The 22,115-nt window shown below is 41.8% G+C and overlaps 1 protein-coding gene across 2 annotated transcripts in view; it reads left to right on the top strand.

Annotated features, from left to right (window-relative positions):
• Window positions 1–858: 858 nt before the first annotated feature.
• The window catches only part of ERO1B (endoplasmic reticulum oxidoreductase 1 beta), a 68,309-nt gene continuing 47,052 nt past the window's right edge, over window positions 859–22,115 (top strand). For both annotated transcript variants that reach the window (XM_055425758.2, XM_088841871.1), the window contains exons 1-3: window positions 859–1,106; window positions 13,377–13,496; window positions 21,320–21,403. In XM_055425758.2, coding sequence (XP_055281733.1) covers window positions 1,005–1,106; window positions 13,377–13,496; window positions 21,320–21,403 — 306 coding nt within the window. In that variant the 5' untranslated portion in view covers window positions 859–1,004. The remainder of the gene's footprint in view (window positions 1,107–13,376; window positions 13,497–21,319; window positions 21,404–22,115) is intronic.

Genomic DNA, 22,115 nt, shown 5'->3' with positions numbered 1-22,115 from the left:
CTTGCCATTGCCTTCTCCGAGTGTGTCTCCTAGAGACAGACAAACGGAGGTTCAGAGAGGTTAAGCAACTTGTCTAAACTCACATAACCAACTAGAATGTTTTAGAGGTGGGAGCTGAACCCAGTTATCACTCCCAAAGTTTCTGTTCAACCTCATTGTCAGGCTTTATAGAAACTCGGGTTTGTTCCCATCCTTTAACATGCATTATGTTTGTATGTGTCAACACAGGAGTCGGAGCTTGACCAGCCAGAGGACGACATCCACATATGGGGCGTGTAAGATAGAGGAGCCAAGCCAACTCCACAAGTCTCAAGTGGCTCATCTAGGCACAGGCGATAGATGGGAGGCTACAGAAAAGTGCATGAGCCAGAGAAAGTGCCAGACACTGAAAGTCGAAGAGCCCGTTTCTCGTTTGCCTGGATCGTGGGCGAATCCTGCAGCCTCGTGGCGGTGCGAGTGTCAGCGGGCAACTACAGACGGAGGGGCCCCCGCCGCGTTTCCAGGAGCAACTGCCAGGCGAGGGGGCACGGCCGGCGGTCCGCGGGAAGGGCGGGAGTTCCTCCCCACCCGCCCGCACCGCCTCTTGTTTTGAAGGCCCGCGTGGTCCCCCGTCATTGGCCGCCGTGGAGCCCACGGGGAGGCGGAGCGGTCTCCGCAGCCGTAGCTCTCCAGTTACACCCTCCGCCGGCCCCGCCTTCCGGACGCCGGCGCCCACCGGGACGCACTGGACCACAACTCCCACAAGGCCCCGCGCTCGGAGGGGGCGTGGCCGGGCGCAGGGGAAGCCGGGGGCGGGGCCGCTTGGGGGATGAAGTGGGGGCGCTCGGCTCGTCAACCTCACTCACAGCTGCCGGGCGCCGAGGCGAGCGCCGGGTCGGCGTGCAGACCTCTGACCCTGGAGTCTCTCGGCCGCCGGGAACCGTCCCCTTGGGTCGTCGCCCGGACCGCCCGCCGTTACCCGGCCCCGAGGGGCCCGGCCGGCCGCGGCGGGGGGAGAGGTCAGCATGAGCCCGGGGGTCCGGCGGGCCGGCGCAGGGCAGGGGGCGGCGGCCGCGGTGCAGCTTCTCGTCACCCTGAGCTTCCTCCCGAGCGTCGTCGAGGCCCAGGTGAGCCGGAGTGATGGCGGCGCGGGGACCCCCGGCAGAACGCGGGCGGTGGAGGCGGAGACCGGGCCGCGACTAAGGCGCGAGCGGGCCGGGGCGGGAGCCCCGGGAGGTTTCTGACGAGCGGAAAAGCCGGGGGGCTGAAGCCCCGGTCTTCGAGCCCAGGAAACGCCTGCGAGCCGCTTGCGGTGTGAGTGGTGGCGATGCCACCTGGGGTGATGCCAGGAAAAAGGGGAAGATGGTGACGGTCCCCTGAGGTGTTTTCGTTTTTATCTTTCTGATGTTTCAGCGGCTTCTAGTGTGGCGGGAGATGGGACGGGGATGAAAACCTCTGCGGCTGTTCTGGGACGAGAGCACACAGAGAAATGGGGAAGCCCTCCCCGCGGGGAGCTCGGGATGGGGGCCAGGTGGGGAGTAGGTGACAGACCCAGCGGCCCTGCAGAAGCCAAGTGGATCGCGAGGGGGACAAGTCTGAACTTCCTTGACTTTTGCACTAGAGGGTCCCTCGCCTCTCCTCTTACTCAGGACCGTGGTGTTTTTACCCAGCTTGTACTCCGTCTGCTGAGTGGCGTCGCCAGGTGAGCTCAAGTACGAGAGCGGGGGTCCGTGTCCGACCTTGTGGCTCCCTCAGAAGTGAGTGATGGCCGATAAATTAGAGTTTGGGGGTTCTTTGTGAGGCGTAACTTACGGAAGGGTTCTCAATACGCTGGAAACCAGAGTTAGCTTCCCAGGGTCTTTTGCCTTAATAAAGGCTTCTTTTTTTATACAGTAGAATTTGAATAGGCATCTGCCAGGTGCTGTCTAGTCTGCACCTGCTGCAAAGTGGCAAAACTGCTAAGAGCTTAAAAAAAAAAAAAAAAGAAAAGGTGTCTCAGGTGGCCGGATGATGAGCGGAGACATGGTTTGAAGCAATTAGTGCTGATTGAAGTCACGTTAAAGGTAACTATGAGGGTAACAGTGCAAACATGTTTTTCTGACTTTATTCACTTTTTTTCATGACCCTATGGTGTTCTGAACACCAGAATGCCTGAATACTCAGTTTCTGTCCCTGTGTGAATATTTTCTAAATGAATAATAAAAATAAAAGGGGCAGACGACTTTTAGTTTGGGAGGGGGCAAGATGTTAAAAATGCAGATTCTCTGGGCCCTCTACCAGCTGTTCTGATTTAATGGATCTGGATGTGATCCAGGAATCGGCATTTTAAACCAGGCTTGCAAGTAACTAATGTAGTTATCCTTTTAGCTCTCTTACAACACCACTTGGAAACACTTGAAATAGAGAGTGGCAATCTACCAGACTTATGAAAAGTATATTTTCTAAATTGTCTTTGATAAAATTATTTTCTAGTTATTTGTGGGCTATTTCTTTTTGAGTAGAATTTACATTTAGATATTTTTCTAAAGTTTTTTTTTCTCATTCTTTTTAGATAGTATATTTTAATTGTATACTTTCTTACCAATTTAGAAGCTTCATTTTAGATTCCTATCACAAATTAATGTGTATTAATGTTTTATAATTGCATGTGTACTCTAAGTGTTATTATATCCAATGAATATATATGATTTAAATTTCATTATGTCCAAATGAATATATGTAGTTCAACAGTTAAGGATTTGTGCATATTCAAGGTTGTGAAGTGAAAGTGAAAGTCACTCAGTCGTGTCCGACTCTTGCGACCCCATGGACTGTAGCCCGAAAGGTTCCTCTGTTCATGGGATTCTCCAGGCAAGAATACTGGAGTGGGTTGCCATTTCCTTCTCCAGCATGTGCCAAAGAGTCCTCAGAATTGAATACGTGTGGTTTTTGTTTCCAGTGGTACTTTCTCATATAGTGTTCAATCATACTTTAATCTGTAACGTGTTTAAAAATACATTGTCTCATTTCATTTGACACATCTTTCCCACAGTGAGATAACTGACATTCAAAGAGCTTACATGATTAATATCACAGGTTAAGTAAGTGAAGGAGAGTATCTTTCTGGTTTATACAGTTGCATCTCTGTACGCTTGCTTCTTTATGGTATAGAAATGAAGTAGAGGAAGACCCAGGAAAATAAAAAGGTGGAACTAAGCCAGTTCTTTTTCTTCTCTTTCATTCACTAACTTGGAAGAAAACCAGTAAAGAATAAAGGGAAGAATTAATTTTTTGAAGAATATTTCTTTTCACAGGTAGGCATTTGTACAACACATACCCCATGTTCTTGTAAATGAAATGCAAGTGTGCTTTGTATTGGGTTGGCCAAAAAGTTTATTTGAATGAACTTTTTGGCCAACCTTGAGTATGATAAAACACTGGAAACTTAAATCGTAGTGCATACAAATGTGTGACAAGTTAATCTTCCCATAAAGAAGTAACTTCAGATAGATTTTAAATTTTTTCTAAATGCATTTCTGAGCTGGCATGAAATCAAGAAATATATGAAGCCTCCCCTACCCCCAAAATGGAAAGCCAGAACTTTGAGACTCAGTGCTGCTTCAGTGCCATTACCCTGATGACTTCCCCTGAACTCTGAAGACCTTGAGCTTCTGCCCTGACAACTGCATGGAGTGGTGTAAACAAGAAATAAAACCCATGTCTGCCCAAATAGAGGGAAGTAAAAGTGGCCCTCTCCATAGGCTTGGGCTCCCCAGAGCTACATCTTAAATATAAGGAGAAATGAAACCCACCACAAGTAAGGGGAAAATTAACAAACTTGCTCGGGGAAGAGGGGGAAAACTGCCTTGGGAATTTGTAACCATGAGCTGTCTTTATACAGGGCAAATTCATGCTCCTGTGCTGGGAAAATCTGCAAGCGGAAAATTAATTTGTAGCAATCTCAGGTTGGTGTGCTCTGAGTTTACAGGTAAAAACAAATATCTATCCCCTCTGGAGGGCTTCCCTGGTGGCTCAGTGGTAAAGAATCCGCCTGCCAGTATAGGAGGTGTAGGAGACATGGGTTCATCCCTGGGACAGGACGATCCCCTGGAGAAGGAAATGGCTACACTCCAGTATTCTGACCTGGGAAATTCCATGACCAAGGAACCTGGCGGTCTACAGTCCTTGGAGTTGCAAAAGAGTCAGACATGACTTAGTGATTAAACTATCACCATCACCATCCCCTCTGGAGAAATTCATGGTCTACACAGGCCCTAAAGAATTTTTGAAGATAAAGTGTCAAGAAAAATAAGCTAATAGTAAAAAATCACAGAACACACAAAGGCAACATGAATATTTAGAAATATAGATTATAGAAATAGGTCTGTAATAAGCGTAGATTTTTTTCAAATAATCGAGTATTATTTAAAATCACCATGTTTAAATGGGGCTTCCCTGGTGACTCAGACAGTAAAGAGACTGCAAGGAGACCTGGGTTCAATCCCTAGGTCAGGAAGATCCTCTGGGGATGGGAACAGCTATCCACTAAAGTATTTTTTCCTAGAGAATTCCATGGACAGAGGAGTCTGGTGGGCTATAGTCTAGTTCAGTTCAGTCACTCAGTTGTGTCTGACTCTTTGTGACTCCATGGACTGCAGCACACCAGGCTTCCCTGTCCATTATCAACTTCCAGAGTGTGCTCAAACCCGTGTCCTTTGAATCGGTGATGCCACCCAACCTTCTCATCTTCTGTCGTCCCCTTCTCCTATTGCATTCGATGTTTCCCAGCACCAGGGTTTTTTCCAGTGAGTCATTTCTTCACATCAAGGTGGCCAAAGTATTGGAGTATAAGCTTCAGCATCAGTCCTTCCAGTGAACATTCAGGACTGATTTCCTTTAAGATTCACTGGTTGTATCTCCTTGCAGCCCAAGGGACTCTCAAGAATCTTCTCCAACACCACAGTTGAATAGCATCAATTCTTCAGCACTCAGCTTTCTTTATGATCCAACTGTCATATCCGTACATGACTACTGGAAAAACCATAGCTTTGACTAGATTTACTTTTGTCAGCAAAGTAATGTGTTGCTTTTTAACATGCTATCTATGTTGGTCATAGCTTTTCTTCCAAGGAGCAAACGTCTTTTAATTTCATGACTGCAGTCACCGTCTGCAGTGATTTTGGAGCTCAGAAACATGAAGTCTGTCCCTGTTTGCATTGTTTCCCCATCTATTTGCCACAAAGTGATGGGATCGGATGCCATGATCTTAGTTTTCTGAATGTTGAGTTTTAAGCCAACTTTTTCACTCTTCTCTTTCACTTTCAACGAGAGGGTCTTTAGTTCTTCACTTTGTGCCATAATGGTGGTGTCATCTGCATGTCTGAGGTTATTGATATTTCTCCTGGCAGTCATAATTCCAGCTTGTGCTTCGTCCATTCCAGCATTCCATGGGGTCACAAAGAGTCAGACAGGAGTGAGCAACTAACACTTTCACATGTTAAGGATAAAGACTTAAAAGTATGAAAAAGAACAAGAAATTTTAAAGAATGACCCCAAAGTTTAAAACATAATGAAATAGAAGTTTTAGAAATCAAATTAACAACTTGATGGATGAAGTGGTTGATTATATCCAGCAGAAAAAAATGATTATTGAATTGAAAAACCATTTTATGTCCTTTTTTTCATACTTAATCTCCCAATACCTCCTTTTCCATCCTAACTCTTAGCTTCATACTTTACTAAATTAGAATAATCAGAATAATTCACATCTGTCCATCTACTAGTCTCTGACCCACATATTTTGACTTCTGTAGATTACCATAGATAAACTGTACTCTTATCAGAGACCAATCCCTCCACTTGCATTCCATTCCTTCTTTCCAATTCAAGGACATGGCTCCAGCAAATTTTCCCTTTCTCTTCTTGTTCATTGATTTTTTTTTTTTTTCTCTTTCTCTAATGGACTGTTGTTGTTGCTAAGTCATGTCTGACTCTTTTTGTGATCCCATGGGTTATAGCCCACCAGGCTCCTCTGTCCATGGGATTTCTCAGGCAAGAATACTGGAGTGGATTGCCATTTCCTTCTCCAGGGGATCTTCCCAATTCAGGTGTCAAACCTGAGTCTCCTGTATTGGCAGGCGGATTCTTTACCACTGAGCCTGTTACTGTCATCATAAAACATGCTGTTAATTCTACTATTTTAAAGTTCTCTCCTGACCCACCCATCTTTTATGACTCTGCTTAGTTTTTCTCTTTTCTATAGAAAAACCCCTCAAAAGAGTTATCTTTCCTATTCTGATCATTCAGTCCATTTCAGTCTGACTCTACCACTTCTCCAAAACGGCTCTTGTCAAAATCACTAATGTCTGTCTTGCTGCTAAAGCCAATTTTTTGCTAAAGCTAAGATTTAAAAACTATTTTGCAGACTTTTTTCATAGCTCATCACTCACTGCCTTTGACCTTTTTTTTTAACTTCCAAGATAGTATATTTTTCTGATTTCTTTCCTTTCTGTAGGCCAGTCTTTCTTAGAATCCCTTGCTTGTTCTTCCTCTGCCCCGACTGCTAATTGTTGGAACCTCAAGGTTCAAATCTTATACTCTGTCTTCTCTCCACCTTGTCCGTCTCATTTAGTCTCTTGGCTTTAAATTCCATCTATATGGTATTTAGTATCTATATCTCAGGATCTCCAGACTAGGGTTCTCAGCTGTAGATCCATATATCTAACTACTTTTTCAGTGTTTCCACTTGGATAATTAATAGGTATCACAAATTTGATGTATTAAGAACTAAATTCCTGGCTTTTCCCCCCTCAAATCTTTTTTCTCACTGTCTCCTCCCCCTTAAACATATGCTGTAGCCACACTGACCTCCTTGCTATCCGTCAAAGATGGCAAATACCCTCTTGCTTTGAGTCCCTTGGACCTGCAGTTTCCTCTACATAGCTAACACACTTCTCATGTATTCATATGGTTCACTCGCTCCCTTTCTTAGGTTTCTGCGTAAGTGTCACCTTACCTGCCGTGTTCACTTACCTGAATTGTCACCTGCCGTGATCATACAATATAGAAGAGGAACTCTTCATCCTCACCTTGTACTACTCCACATTCCTTTAGCCTCTGCTTTAAAACTTTCCGGTGGTTTCTTGTGTAACCCAGTGTGGCATAATACAAAAACATGCTTGCTGTTTGTCCCCTGTTGTTGGCACAGAGCTCCTAAAACCTTGGAATTTCCTGAGAAATAGGAATGCTCCTTTCAGTCATACTGAGTTTATGCTGTTGAGGTGACTTAGGTGGGAACCCCTAGAGAGCTTAAGGATGATGATCCTGGTCCGAAAATGTCAAGTGCTTAGAGGATTAGAACTTTTGTCCCTACTCACTGACCTCTAGGTTTGGGAGAGGAGTGAGGTAGCTTGAGCTCTGTAAAAACTCTTAAGAGAGTTTTTGATGAGTTTTGATGACCTCCCAGGTTGGTGAACACACAGACTTTCTGGGAGGGTAGCTCAGAGGCATGGAAGTTCTGCATGTGCACCCCCAATACCTATCCTGTGCATTTCCTCCTTTTGTCTGTTTTTGAGTTGGACCCTTTGCAGTAAACACAAGTAAAGTGTTTCCCTGAGTTCTGTAAGTCATTCTAGCAAATTATCAAACCTGAGAAGGAAGTTGTGGGAACCCCTGTTTATAGCCAGTCAGTACAGGTGACCCAGGGCTTGGGACTGGTGTCTGAAGTGGGAGCAGTCCTTTGTGACTGAACCCTTAATCTGTGGGTTCTTCTTCAATTCCAGATAATATCAGAATTGAATTGGGCACCCAGTTGATGCTGGAGAGTTGGCTGGTGTGAGAAAACATTTGACTCAGAAAAGCCAAAATTTTAATAATAGGCCCCTAATTCTTCTTTTGTTGTTGTTTAGTCGCTAAGTCCTGTCCAACTCTTTGCAACTCCATGGACTTCCCAACACAGATACTGAATCTGCGTCTCCTGCTGGGAAGGTGAACTCTTTACCAGTGAGCCACCTGGGAAGACCCAATTCTCCTTTTCCCTACTAGATAATCTTCCTTGTTGTTTCCTGTTGTTTTGGGGCAGCATTGGGCCTTACTACATCAGGGACTTTGCATTTAGTATTCTCAGTGCCTGGAATTCTTTTCACCCTCCCCCTTCAAAAAAAAAAAAAAAGCTTGATTTGCACCTTCCCCACTAACCTTTGCTGAAACTTCAGTGAGACCTTTTGTACCTCTCTCTCTTTAAAAATGAGTAGTCCCAGTTTTGTAACACCTGTCTCAATTTTCTAGTTTTCCTCCATATTGCTTTATTATCATCTGACAGACTCTGTACTTTGCTCATGCATTTTTTTTCTCTTCTATGAAAATGTTAACACCTGAAGGGAAGAGATTTTTGTCTTTTTTTCCTTTTCTTTCTTCTAATATTATATCCCCAGTACTTAGGACAGTGCAGGGCTTATATTAGGCCCTCAATAAATACATTGGATAAATGAATAAATGAATGGAAAATAAGTGCAAATAAATTATTCAGAATGAAGCTCAGAAAGGTAACAGAATAGTAAATGTTATAGAGAGCTTAAGAAACATGAAGAATAAAATAAGACAGTCTAGTATGATGAGTTCCAGAGGTTAGAATAGGGAAAAAGCAATATTGATTACTACATTGGAAAAGACAACCCAATAGAAAAATGAACAAAAGATATGAACAGAAATTTTGCATATAGCAGAAAGACAAGTGTTTTATAAAACATTAGAACTTTGTACCTCATTAGTGCAAAAAAAAAAAAATCAGATATCCTTTACAATTTGTTCTCTGTATTCAAGAACTTGGATTTGTTGTCGTTTTGTTCTGTTTAGACTACACGTGAAAGTGAGATCATACGGTTTTTATCTTTCTCTGACTTATTTCACTTAGCACAGTGTCCTCAAGTTCCATCCATGTTGCAAATGGTCAGATTTTTTTTTCCATTACTGGGTGTATTGTGTATACCCCACATCTTCTTTATTCGTCCTTCAGTTGATACTTAGGTCACTTCCATACTTGGTTATTGTAAATAATACTGCAGTGAACATGGGGCTACATATATCTTTCAGTTAGTGTATTTGTTTTCTTCAGGTGAATACCAAAAAGTGAAATTGCTGGATTTTGTGGTTCAGTTCAGTTCAGTCACTCAGTCATGTCCAACTCTTTGCGACCGCATGAATCACAGCATGCCAGGCCTTCCTGTCCATCACCAACTCCCGGAGTTCACTCAAACTCATGTCCACAGAGTCGGTGATGCCATCCAGCCATCTCATTCTCTGTCGTCCCCGTCTCCTCCCGCCCCCAATCCCTCCCAGCATCAGAGTCTTCCAGTGAGTCAACTCGTCGCATGAGGATTTTGTGGTAGTTTTAAAGTTTTCCTGTAACCTCCAAACTCTTCTCCATAGTGGATGCACCAATTTACAGTCCACCAACAGTGCACAAGGGTTTTCCTTTCTCTGCATCCTCACCAACACTTGTTACTCTGGTCTTTTTGATAATAGCCATTCTAACAGGTGTGACATGATATCTCATTATAGTTTTGATTTTTATTTCCTTGATGTTGGTGATATTGAGCACCTTTTTGTGTACTTGTTGGCCATTCATATGTCTCCTTTAGAAAGATATTTAGATCCTTAAATGCAAATATTTTCCCATTTAAAAGTATTTTTATTTATTCATTTGTTTTTGGCTCTGCTGAGTCTTCATTGCTGCGCAGGCTTTTCTCTAGTTGCAGTGCCTGGCTTTTCATCGTGGCAACTTTTCTTGTTGAAGGTCATGGGCTCTGGGGTTTCCGGTTTCGTTCAGTAGTTGTGGTGCAGGGGCCTCGTTGCTTCTTGGCATGTGGGATCTTCCCAGATTGGGGTTGAACCAGTGCCTCCTGCATTGAGAGGTGGATTCTTTACCACTGAGTCACCAGGGAAGCCTCCTCTGCTCATTTTTTAATGAGATTTAAAATGATTTCGGAGAAGGCATTGGCAACCCACTCCAGTACTCTTGCCTGGAAAATCCCATGGACGGAGGAGCCTGGTAGGCTGCAGTCCATGGGGTTGCTAGGAGTTGGACACAACTGAGCGACTTCACTTTCACTTTTCACTTCCATGCATTGGAGAAGGAAATGGCAATCCACTCCAGTGTTCTTGCCTGGAGAATCCCAGGGATGGGGGAGCCTGGTGGGCTGCTGTCTATGGGGTCACACAGAGTCAGACACGACTGAAGCGGCTTAGCAGCAGCAGCAGATATGATTTGCAAATATTTTCTTCAATTCCATAGGTTGTCTTTTCATTTTGTTAGTGGTTTTGCTTTGCTTTACAGAAGCTTTTTAGTTTGACATAGTCCTACTTGTTTGTTTTTACTTTTGTTACTTTTTAATTTGGGTATCAAATCCAAAAAGTCATCACCAAGACTGATGTCAAGGAGCTTAAAATCTGTATTTTCTTCCAGTAGTTTTATGGTATCAAGTCTTATTAGTTTAAGTCTTTGATCCATTTGAGTTCATTTCAAATGTGTATGCTGTAAGGTAGTGGTACAGTTTTGTTCTTTTGCATGTGGCTGTCTGCCTGGTTTCCTCAAGATTTTTGAAAAGACTGTCCTTTCCCCATTATATATTCTTGGCTCTGTTGTCATATATTAATTGACCATATATTCATGGGCTTCTTTCTGGGCTTTTTATTCTGTTTTGTTTTTCTGCCAGTATCATACTGTTTTGATGACTATAGGTTTGTAATCTAATTTGAAACTGGGACATATGATGCCTGCATCTTTGTTCTTTTTCATGATTGCTTTGACTATTCTAGGTCTTTTATGGTTCCATACAAATCTTTAGTACTCTTCTATTCTGTGAAAATGCTGTTGGAATTTTCACAGGGATGTATTGAGTCTTTATCCTGCTTAGAGTACTAAGGACATTTTAACAGTATTTTTCTAATCCATGAGAATGGAATAGCCTTCCATTTATTCAATATTTTCCATCAATATAGTTTACAGGCATTTCACCACTTGGTTTATTTTTTACCTAGGTATTATCTTATTCTTTTTGATGTAGTTGATTGTAAATGAATTATTTCTTAATTTATTTGTCTGAAAGTTTGTTATTAGTGTATGGAAACACTGTACTCTATTTTCACGTATTGATTTTGTGTCTTAGAACTTGCCAAATTTATTAGTTCTAACTGTTTCAGTGAATGAAGTCTTTAGAATTTTCTGTATATATCATCTGCAAATAGTGAGAGTTTTCTTCTTCCTTTCCACTTTGGATGCCTTTTTTTTTCTTTTTCCTATCTAATTTCTATTTTTAAAAACTTGGTTGTACACAAAGTTTTTGTCTTAACAAGTAGTCTTTAAGAGTTAGAAATAAGTACACGGTAATTTCATATACCTTACTCCAACCCCTACCACAAATAATGTGTTTGTAAATGCTGCAGTTTACTAACTAAAAGTCAACAATTTAAGAAGCATTTGTAAGAATGAACACTCACTCATTCTTACTGGATAAAGTATTTTTAAAGCCTAAAAACCTTTTTGATATGTATTTTGTTTCCTTTTTCCCCTATTACTATTTAGGGGCCTAGAGTGTAAATGGGACACATTCACACTCCCAGGGAAAAAGCATGAGACAGAAACAATTAGAAAGTTTCCATTTTTAAAATCATTCTTTGCATATATTACACCTGTGGATCACATGAATAACCTTTAACAGACTGAATTCCATTTTTGGTTTTAAATTTTAGTTTTGATTGCAATAATTGTTTGTTCCATGCAGTTGTGAGAAATAATACATAAAAATGTCATTTACCCTTTATCCAGTTTTTCCCCCGTGGTAACATTTTGTAAGGGCTTCCCAGGTGGCACAGTGGTAAAGAATCTGCCTGCTGATGCAGGAGATGCAAAGATATGTGGGTTTGATCCCTGGGTCAGGAAGATCCCCTGGAGTAGAAAATGGCACCCTACTCCAGTATTCTTGCCTAAGAAATCCCAAGAGGAAATCACCAGAGGAGCCTGGTGGGCTATAATCCATGGGGTCACAAAAAGTCAGACATGATTGAGCACATACACACAGTTTGTAAACATATAGTGTAATATTATAAATAGATCATTGACATTGATGTAATCATGTATGTTCATTTCACTTGTTTCATTTGTGTATTTGTGGATTAGTTCTATACATTTATATCACATGGTATGAGTTTGTGTGTCCACCACTGCAGTCAGGATACTGAAAAATGTCATCACTGCAAGGACCCTTTCTGCCCCTTTATAGCCACACCTACCTCCTTGCTTCCCCACTCCAACTCCCATCCCTTACTCCAGTCCCTAAGCGCTGGCAACCAGTAGTCTGTTTTCTATTTCTAAACTTTTGTCATTTCAAAACTGTTATATAAATGAAATCTTGTAGTATCTCATCTTTTGGGTTTGACTTTTTTTTTTACTTAGCATAATTCCATAAAGATTCATCCAAGTTGTGCGTGTTAATGAATACCATTTTTAAATTTAGCCGAAGAATGTTTTGTGGAATATTTTGACTCTGAATTCACTTTGTAAATATCAATTTCTCTTCTTTGATTATTTTGAGTAGTTGATAAGATCATTTAATTTAAAATACAATAGACTTGGGACTAAATCTTATGTCTACTTTGGAAAAAATTATTTTAACCTTGCTAAGCCTTAATTTCCTTTTATGTAAAGTGAGAAGAATAGTGCCATTTCATAAGGTACTTGAAGGGTAAATGTGTTAACATATGTAGTGCTCTTAGCATCATGTCTGTCATGAAAGGCTTCCATAAATGAGAGTCTAAATGAAAGATAGAGTTACTGCAGCAGTATTATTACAGCCTGTGATTTCTAGGTTAATCTTGGAAGTAGTTGCCTTAGCATTCCAGTGACTGTCTGGATTCTGTGTATGTTTAGACAAGGGTGAGAGTATTCAATACCTTTCTTTTTGACCACTGAACAAGAATGTTTATTTCTTCAGAGTGGGTATATATAATGCTTCTTTGGGGCTTCCCTGGTGGCTCAGAGGTTAAAGCGTCTGCCTCCAATGCGGGAGACCTGGGTTCGATCCCTGGGTCAGGAAGATCCCCTGGAGAAGGAAATGGTAACCCACTCCAGTATTCTTGCCTGGAGAATCCCATGGACGGAGAAGCCTGGTAGGCTACAGTCCACGGGGTCGCAAAGAGTCGGACATGACTGAGCAACTGAACTGAATGGAACGGAATGCTTCTGTTGCTTTTTATTTAACTGACCGTTGTAAAAAGTGACAGCTTTAAATGTTATGTATCTTAATCAGCAAATACTGGCTAAGTTGAAGGCATACTTTATCTTGTTATGTAATAGTACAGATTTGCTAAAGTTAAAACATTAATTTACATCTTTTCTATTGTATATGTGTTTTTTCCCCTAGGTCACCGGAGTCTTGGATGACTGCTTGTGTGACATTGATAGCATCGATAACTTCAACACCTTCAAAATCTTCCCCAAAATAAAAAAGCTGCAAGAACGAGACTATTTTCGTTATTACAAGGTGTGGTATAACTTTTGATTCCATCGGTACTGAAGATTTTTCTGTAGCTGTCTACAGATGTGACTTTCATGACTCTTTGGAAAATCCTTTTCTATTCTTCTCAGCACTCTGTGTATATCCTTTGTCACTGGACTGTATTAACTCTTGTAGTGAAAGCCTGTTAGTCTTTTTGAACATTACGAATCTGAACTCCCTTCCTTTGTTTGGGGAATTTCTCATTGGTCGGTTTGGGTTTTCAGGCACAAAGACTTATTCCTCTATAGATGTTGAAAGTACCTGGGACTTATTTTGTCAGCCTCCCTTGTGAGTTAGGTTTTGTCATCTAGACACACTTACCCAGGCTTTAAGTTGTGCGGTTGGCAGTGTTGTGTGCTCTCAGTGTTAGAGGTGCAAAGCCCCAACAAATGTATTTGTTGGGTAGCTCACTGGAGGAGTGATAGAACAGCCTGAGGACATAAGCAGAACAGCACTGTAGCAAGACTGCAGCATTGGTTCTTAAGTCTGATCGCCCACTCTAGACCTTCACAGAATAGCCAGTGGTAGTTTAAAGGCAGCAGCAATAACACAGATTCAAAGGAACAATAGTTTAAAAGCCACTATTATACTTTTTTGCCTCTACTCTTGCTCTCAGTATTCAATTCAGTTTATAATTTCTTTGATTTTCATTTTTAGTTTATTTTTTAAATTGAGCAAGATTTTTTTTAATCCTTTTTCTGTATAGGTTATCTTAGTCTTTTAAATAACTTTGAGGGTTAAAGAATATACTATTTGTGAAGTTTTAAGTTGTACAGAAAGATACCAAAGTAGAGTCCTAAAGATTTGGGAACCCGTCCCCTTTTCCCATCAGCACCAAGAATATACAAAAAAAGTGGATATATCTCTTCAATACAAAACCCTTTAGAGATGCAGATCCCATAAGCTTATTTCAAAAAGAAATCTATGCCTAAGCAAACTATTCTAATATTTTAGACATTTTTCATACAACACAGGTTAGAAGAATACCTTCTTCTAATTCCTAGTCCTAAATTTATGTCTGTCTGCATTTGTAACTGCTTTCTCTTGCTTCCTTTCTGTTACTAGGCTTACCCATATGAAATTGTTGCTTTTAGAGGTTGGAAAATTTGACTTTTACCTATTTCATATGGTTCAGTCTAATACAGTGAAGGAAGTGTTCCTTCTATTAAAGATCATCGCTTCACAGAATATCCAGATCACACCTCCTTTCAAAATGTCGTGGCCTCATTCTTCCACTCCTCCCTTTTTGGAATTGTTTCTTCTGTTTCTGTATCCTCACCCATCTGGTCAATAATAAGCACCCAAATATTCAAATACATGGATAATATCTCATTTACTCGTTCATTACACTGAAATCCTGTTAGGTCAACATCATCCACATTTTCTAAAAAATAAACAATGGTTTATGTATCCTAAGGTAGGTTACCTTTGTTGGCTTACGAAAAAAGCAGAAGCTTTATTAAGAAATGTGAGGCAGCTCACAAAATTGAAAGATAAGCTAAAGAAGCATATTTTAGATGAGACAGAAATTATAGCAGGGATTAATGGCTATTCTCTTTGTGATACCAAAATTTTGAATTAAATTAACCATTTTCCCACATTTTTATATGGGATTTATGGGAGGAAAGGTCTAAATTGGTCTTGGTAGGGTTATGTAGCCCTACCCCTTGTCCAAAAGACAATTTGGTTAATAGTTCTATTTGTATTTGCATATTTGCAAATTGTTTCTCTAAGGAAAATTAGGGGATGTTACAGAAGGAGGAAAAATCAAAGTCAAGTAGGCAGAAATAACAGTGTGCTTGGCTAGTCAACATACAGTTCATCCTTATGCATGTGATTTAAAAAATGTTCCCACCAACATATTGAAATTACTCTAAATGTAACCACAATGTATTCATACCCTCTCCCAGAGGAGAGTAATGTAATGATTTAGTTAATCAGTTAGTTTCAAGTCTAGTGCTATTTACACTTCGAATTCTGTCAATGTACAAATTAAAAAAACAAAACAAAAACAGAGGAAAGCTAGGAGAAGAGGTTGATTTTAAACACACATACCTAGTTTTGATTCATCTAGGAAGGAAATACAGGTAGCAGTGAGAGCCTACCCTCTGACAGCGGATCAGTTGTCTGCTGTAGCTGTACTTATATTTTCTGTCTTCTACTATCCATTCCATTCCTTTATTTACCAAATATTTATCAAATTACTTTGTAGCACAGTGTATTTAGTTGCTGTGAATACAGTAGTGAATAAAAACACCTCCAAAGTTAGGAAATATTTTATTATGATTAGAGAGACAAACCTTGAACAAGTAAAAAATAAAACATAATTTCCTGTGATAATGTAAATGTTATGGAGAAAAATAAAGCAAAGTAAGAGAAATAATAGGGGTGAGGAAGGTAGATAGCCCTGTTTTACAGAAGGTGGTCAGGAAAGGAAGGCATTTTTGGCTGCACCATTTGAGCAAAGACCAACCTAAGGTGAAAGAGTAAACCATGACAAGATCTGGAGAAAGAACATTTTGGGGAAGGGGAGTAGAACTACAGGTATAAAGGCATAGGGTGTTTGAAGACCAGTATAGCTGGAGGAAAGTGAATGAGAAGGAGAATTGGAGAGGTAGTTAGGGGCCTGATTTAAAAAGAAAAAAAGTTAGGAAATTCCCTTGGTGGTGCAGCAGTTGGGATTCCTTGCTCTCACTGCCAAGGGCATGGGTTTAATCCCTCATCAGGAACTAAGATCCTACATGCTGCATAGTGTGGTCAAAAAATAAAAATAAAATAAAACTATGCTTTCATCTAGCCACTCCAGTACTCTTGCCTAGAAAATCCCATGGATGGAGGAGCCTGGTAGGCTGCAGTCCATGGGGTCGCTAAAGGTCGGACATGACTGAGCGACTTCACTTTCACTTTTCACTTTCACACATTGGAGAAGGAAATGGCAGCCCGCTCCAGTGTTCTTGCCTGGAGAATCCCAGGGACAGGGGAGCCTGGTGGGCTTCTGTCTATGGGGTCACACAGAGTCGGACATGACTGAAGTGACTTAGCAGCAGCAGCATGCATGCTTTCATCTAAGCATTTAAATCAAAATTTGAGAATTAAACAATGACTTAAAAACTGGAGGGCCATATTGTCACATAAAGTGTGATAAGAAGCTATTGGAGGAATTTGTGCAAAAGAGACAATAAGGGTGGGAGACAGGAAATGGAGAAACGATTTCTGAGGCTATTGCAGTAGTTCAGATGAAAGGTGATGTGGATGTAGAATAAGATGGTAGAGTTGTAAGAGGTGAAAAATGATCCAGTTGGTGTCATATGTAAAAGGTAACAGCAGACTTTTTTGATGGATTGAATGTAAGGTGTGACAGTAACAGTGAAATCAAAGATGATTTCATGCCTAAGTTTTGAGTGTGTTACAAAAAAAATATGACCAAGTGGATTTTATTCCAGGAATGTAAAGATGAGACTTTTAGGTCTTCAACAAGATTCAGTACACATTGTGATTTTTAAAAATGATGATAAGGAAGTATCCATAATTCTTCCTGGAGAAGGAAATGGCAACCCACTCCAGTACTCTTCCCTGGAGGGTTCCATGGGTAGAGGTGCCTGGAGGGCTACAGTCCATGGGATTGCAAAGAGTTGGACATGACTGTTCAGCAGACTTTCACTTTCACTTTTCATAATTCTTTACCATGATAATTTCAATCATAAATCAGCATTGCCAGCATCTTACTTGTGGAGAAACACTAGAAGATTTCTCCCTTAAATCGGGAACCATGCTGAGAGGGCACCTCCTGTTTCCTTTAATACTGGACCCTTAAATGAAATAGTACATGTGTGTGTGTTTTGTGTGTTGTCCAGGCAAGAATACTGGAGTGGCTTGCCATGCCCTAATCCAGCAGATGTTGAAATAGCACCTACTATGTCATTTAATATTGGACCATGTTGGCCAATAGAGTCGAACAAGAAAAAGCAACTAGAGGCATAAAATTTTTAAAATAATAAAGCTATCTCCATGTATAAATGACAAAAGTAGACCTAGAAAACTCTAAATAATAAATTGCACACAAATAATAAAAAATACATTAAGATAGCAGGTTATAAATTTAATATTGAAAAATCAATATCTTCATAAATATGAACAATGTTAGAAGATATAATGGATAAGAAATCCCCATTTACATTAGCAAAAAAGATAAAATATACAGGAATAAATCTGTCCAAAAATATATATTTCTAAAAGACGAAAGCTTCCAAACACTTCTTCAAGACACAAAAGTAGGCTCAAACAAATGGGCAGATGTCTTTGTAGCATAAAGATGTTACCTCTCCCCCAAGTTGTGGTTCAGTCCTTAAATTGTGTCTGACTTTTCGCAACCCCATGAACTGTAGCCCACCAGGCTTCTCTGTCTCTGAAATTCTCCAGGTAACAATACTGGAGTGGATTGCCATTTCCTTCTCCAGGTTATCTTCCTGACCCAGGGATCAACCCTGTGACTCTTCCATTGACAGGCAGATTCTTTACCACTGAGCCACCTGGGAAGCCCCAGAGTTAATATATAAATTTAATGTGATTCCCCCCAAAATAGCAGTAATTTATTTTTCTGGAGCTGGACAAGTTGTCACAGGTTAAGTTCCTGGGAAACTGACTCTGAGACTGTGTTTAGTGTCCAAGAGGTTAATTAGGGGCAGCTCTTGGAACCAACAACGTAGAGAAGGAAGAGGAAGAGAGACCTCAGGACTGGGCAAAGGTGGAAATAAAGCTGTGACCTCAGGTGACACTTTGGGGGGAGTTCTTAATTTTTTGAATTTATTTATTTAATTTTGGCTGTGTTGGGTCTTCATTGCTGTGCGGGCTTTTCTCTAGTTGCAGTGAATGGGGGCTACTCTCCAGCTGCAGTGCTCAGGTTTCCCCTTGTGGTGGCTTCTCTTGTTGCTTCTCTGGAGCTTGGGCTTCAGTTGTTGTGGCTTGTGTATTCAGTAGTTTCAGCTCCGGAGCTCTAGCACTCAGGCTTAATAGTTGTGGCGCACTGGCTTAGTTGCTCTGAGGCATGTGGGATCTTCCTAGACCAGGGATCGAACCTGTGTCTTCTGCATTAGCAGGTGGGTTCTTTACGGCTGAGTCACCAGGGAAGCCCCTAGTGGGGAGTTCTTAAGATAGTACAACCCCCAGAGCTGTCTCCACTTCAGGATGTCTGGCCCTTTATTTCCTTACACCAGTCATTGGATTAGTGACATTGGGCAAAGTGGCTCTCATTAGCCAAGGTTGGCTGCCTGCATCATTTCCAGGGCTAGAGTAGAGGCCTTTCTTCCTGAAGGGTAACCTGAGCAGCCTGTTGCAGTGTGTGCACAGCTTACTCCTTGCATTCTGTATTATCTATCACTGTGTAACAGATTAGCCTAAAATGTAGCAACTTAAAACAGCAAACTGAGAAGGTACCATTGGAGGAACCCTCAAGGGAATGAAAAAGCAAGTCTTGTGGATATCTAAGGAACAACAAGAGTAAGCTCAGGGATCGTGGTGTGCTTCATGTGTTTGAGGAACAGCGGGGGGAGGCCGGTGAACATGGGGCAGGAAACTAGGGAATCAGCCAATTGAAGGGGCTCTCAGCCATTGAATTGGACTTGGATTTTGACCTGACCTGATTTTCAGAGAGATCTATGTGGGGTGAGAGAGAGAAGAGTTAGGATGATCCAGGATTTTGGCCTGAAGAACTAGAATAATTTAGTTGGTATTTACTGAGATGGCAAGAATTACTACAGGGCAGAGCACAGTTTGGGATGTCTTAGTACATTTGAGGGGTTTCCATGGTGGCTCAGAGGTTAAAGTGTCTGCCTGCAATGCAGGAGACCGGGGTTCGAACCCTGGGTCGGGAAGATCCCCTGGAGAAGGAAATTGCAACCCACTCCAGTATTCTTGCCTGGAGAATCCCATGGACGGAGGAGCCTGGTACTCTACAGTCCATGGGGTTGCAAAGAGTTGGACATGACTGAGCGACTTCACTTTCACTTTCTTTGGGGCTTCCCTGTTGGCTCAGAGGATAAAGCGTCTGCCTGCAGTGTCTGTGCCTGTCCTGTGGAGGTGTCAGGGAGGAGCTAGATTTACAAGCCAGCAGCTCAGGGGCACCTGCAGTTTCCAAGGGTGCCAGGTGATTTTAAGCTTCTTTGCCTTCAGACATCCTGTTCCCTCTGCCTAGAAATCTCTTTCTCTTGGAAGCTTCTGGTCGTAGCCATTTTACCTGTTGCCCTGGAGGCCCTCCTGACACCCATAGGCAGAGTTGACCACTCTCTCTTTGTGTTGCGAGTTTCTACCTGTTTTTGCCTCTTCCTTCTGTAAATTTGGGTATGGCTTACCTCACCTCACATTCATTTTATTGAGGTGTCTATTCTTTGTCGTAGATTACTGGGGTAGAATAATGAGCCAGGTAAAATCCCCATCCTTACAGTGAGGGGTTCAGACAATAAGTAGATAACATTCAGGTAGTGATAAATGCTATGATGATACAGCGTGTAGGGCACATACTGGGCACTACATTAGAGAGTCTGGTCAGAAAGGTCTCTCTGCTGAGGTGATCTTTGGGAGAACCCTGAAGGAGGTGAGGGGATTGAACCATAAAAGATCTAGAGGAGCCACCGAAAAGGCCCCGAGACAGGAAGGAACTTGGTGTGTTCCCAGCCAGAAGGCCATTGTACCTGGAGGTCTGTAGGAGGAGACAGGTCAGAGAGGTGGTAGGAGGCCAGGCGGTGGAGGGCCTGTGGATTTACTCTAAAGGTGATGGGAAGCTGTGGGACGGTTTTGAGCAGGGCTTGGTTTGCTCTGAATTGTGTTTCAAAGAGCTGATTGTAGCTACTATGTTAGAGACTAGATAGCGGTAGATGTGGGAAGACTTGGAGTAGTCGGGTCAGGGGTAGGGGATGACAGAAGAGATGGTGAGAAATGAACAATGAATTGTTTGCAGGGGATAAAGAAAAGGGAGGAAATAAGAATAAAGCTTTGATTTTGGGCTTGGGCAATCCACGTGGAGGTCCTATTGAACTAATGCCTTCTGTTAGGTTTAGAATGTGAAAACCAGAGTTTGTCCCTGGTGAAATGTCCTGCATGGTCTTGCCTATCTCTCCCTCATTCCCTGCCATTCCCTGCCATTCCCTGCCTTCCCCTCTAAAAGTCAGTGAAACTAAGTCAGCTTCTCAATTCCCAGAGCTGTCCCTGTCCTGTTACCTTTCCACATGCACATTGCCACCAACTAAAACACCACCTTCTCAGAGGCCTCCAGCCACCAGCCCTGATATTTTCCATCACAGAACTCTGGATTTTCCTTTGTAGCACTTGCCAGAATTTGTAATTAAGCACACACTCAAATAGGTGATTCCTGGTTGCCCCAGAAGACTATAAGCTGCAGGGAGGGAGTGCTTTTTCTGCCTCTGGAGCCTACACAGTGCCTGGTGCAGAATGGGTGCTCAGTGTGCGTCTATGAAGGGGTACCTGGGAGAACCTGGTCAGGGGGTGATGGTAAGGAGATGGCAGACATTATCGAGTGGTCCTGTAATGCTTTCCAGGGTCTTCAGATGAGCAGTGTGCTTGGACTTCATTCCTTTTTGAAGTGTCAGAGGACTAATAGCATTTATTTTTAAAAATTTATATTAGACCTTGGATGTCTGAAAAACTTGAGTGGTTTTAACTTCTGAATGGTACAAATGCCACAGGGTAGGATGCTTTTCCTTCACCACCAGGTCCCTGGTGCCCAGCACAGTGATACTTACCACTGTAAGACTGTGACACATGTTGACTAATGCTCATTCATTCTCTCTCTCAAGGTTAACCTGAAGCGACCGTGTCCTTTCTGGGCAGAAGATGGCCATTGTTCAATAAAAGACTGTCATGTGGAGCCTTGTCCAGAGGTAAAATAAATTTTTTAAAAATCAAGAAAAGAAATGCTTTCTCTTGGGCTTTTAGATAAGCATGAACTCTACATTTTAGGCTTATGTCAAAGCATTTGGATTTGGCATCAGATTCATAAGCCCTCACCTTTCTTCTTTTTAACCAGGTTATGGAAGATTTAGTCTGTACTTGCCACCAAAATGTGTTTGAAGACACTCATGTATCCAGTGATGTTGGTGACTGGATGTAGAAGTAGAGTCTGATTCTAAAATGGAGGCCTATTCTAGTATAGGATCCACAGTTAGCTGTTATTTCATGCTTTATTGAATCTGCATCTTGTTTCATGGGCAAAGAAAATGCTGCTGCTGCTAAGTCACTTCAGTCGTGTCCGACTCTGTGTGACCCCATAGACGGAAGCTCCCCCTTCCCTGGGATTCTCCAGGCAAGAACACTGGAGTGCTATTGGACCTTAAATTTCAAATTTAGAGTGGGAATTAGAGTGTAAAAACTTGGGAAATTCAAAGCTTGGAATTAGATCTTCTGTTGGTCTTGTTACATTGGGAGGAAAAAGGACTGTACTTATTAGTAGGGGAATGCTACATTTCAGACTTTATTTTTTGACATCTAGCATTATTAATTATATTCCTCTTTGACAGTTTCTTGCTGGGAAAATCCCATGGACGGAGGAGCCTGGTGGCCTACAGTCCGTAGGGGTCGCAAAGAGTCGGACAT

Source organism: Moschus berezovskii, chromosome 12 (assembly GCF_049115385.1).
Source record: "Moschus berezovskii isolate FMDL1 chromosome 12, NW_MosBer_1.0, whole genome shotgun sequence".
Classification (NCBI taxonomy): domain Eukaryota; kingdom Metazoa; phylum Chordata; class Mammalia; order Artiodactyla; family Moschidae; genus Moschus; species Moschus berezovskii.
This window is presented reverse-complemented; position numbering and strand designations above follow the sequence as displayed.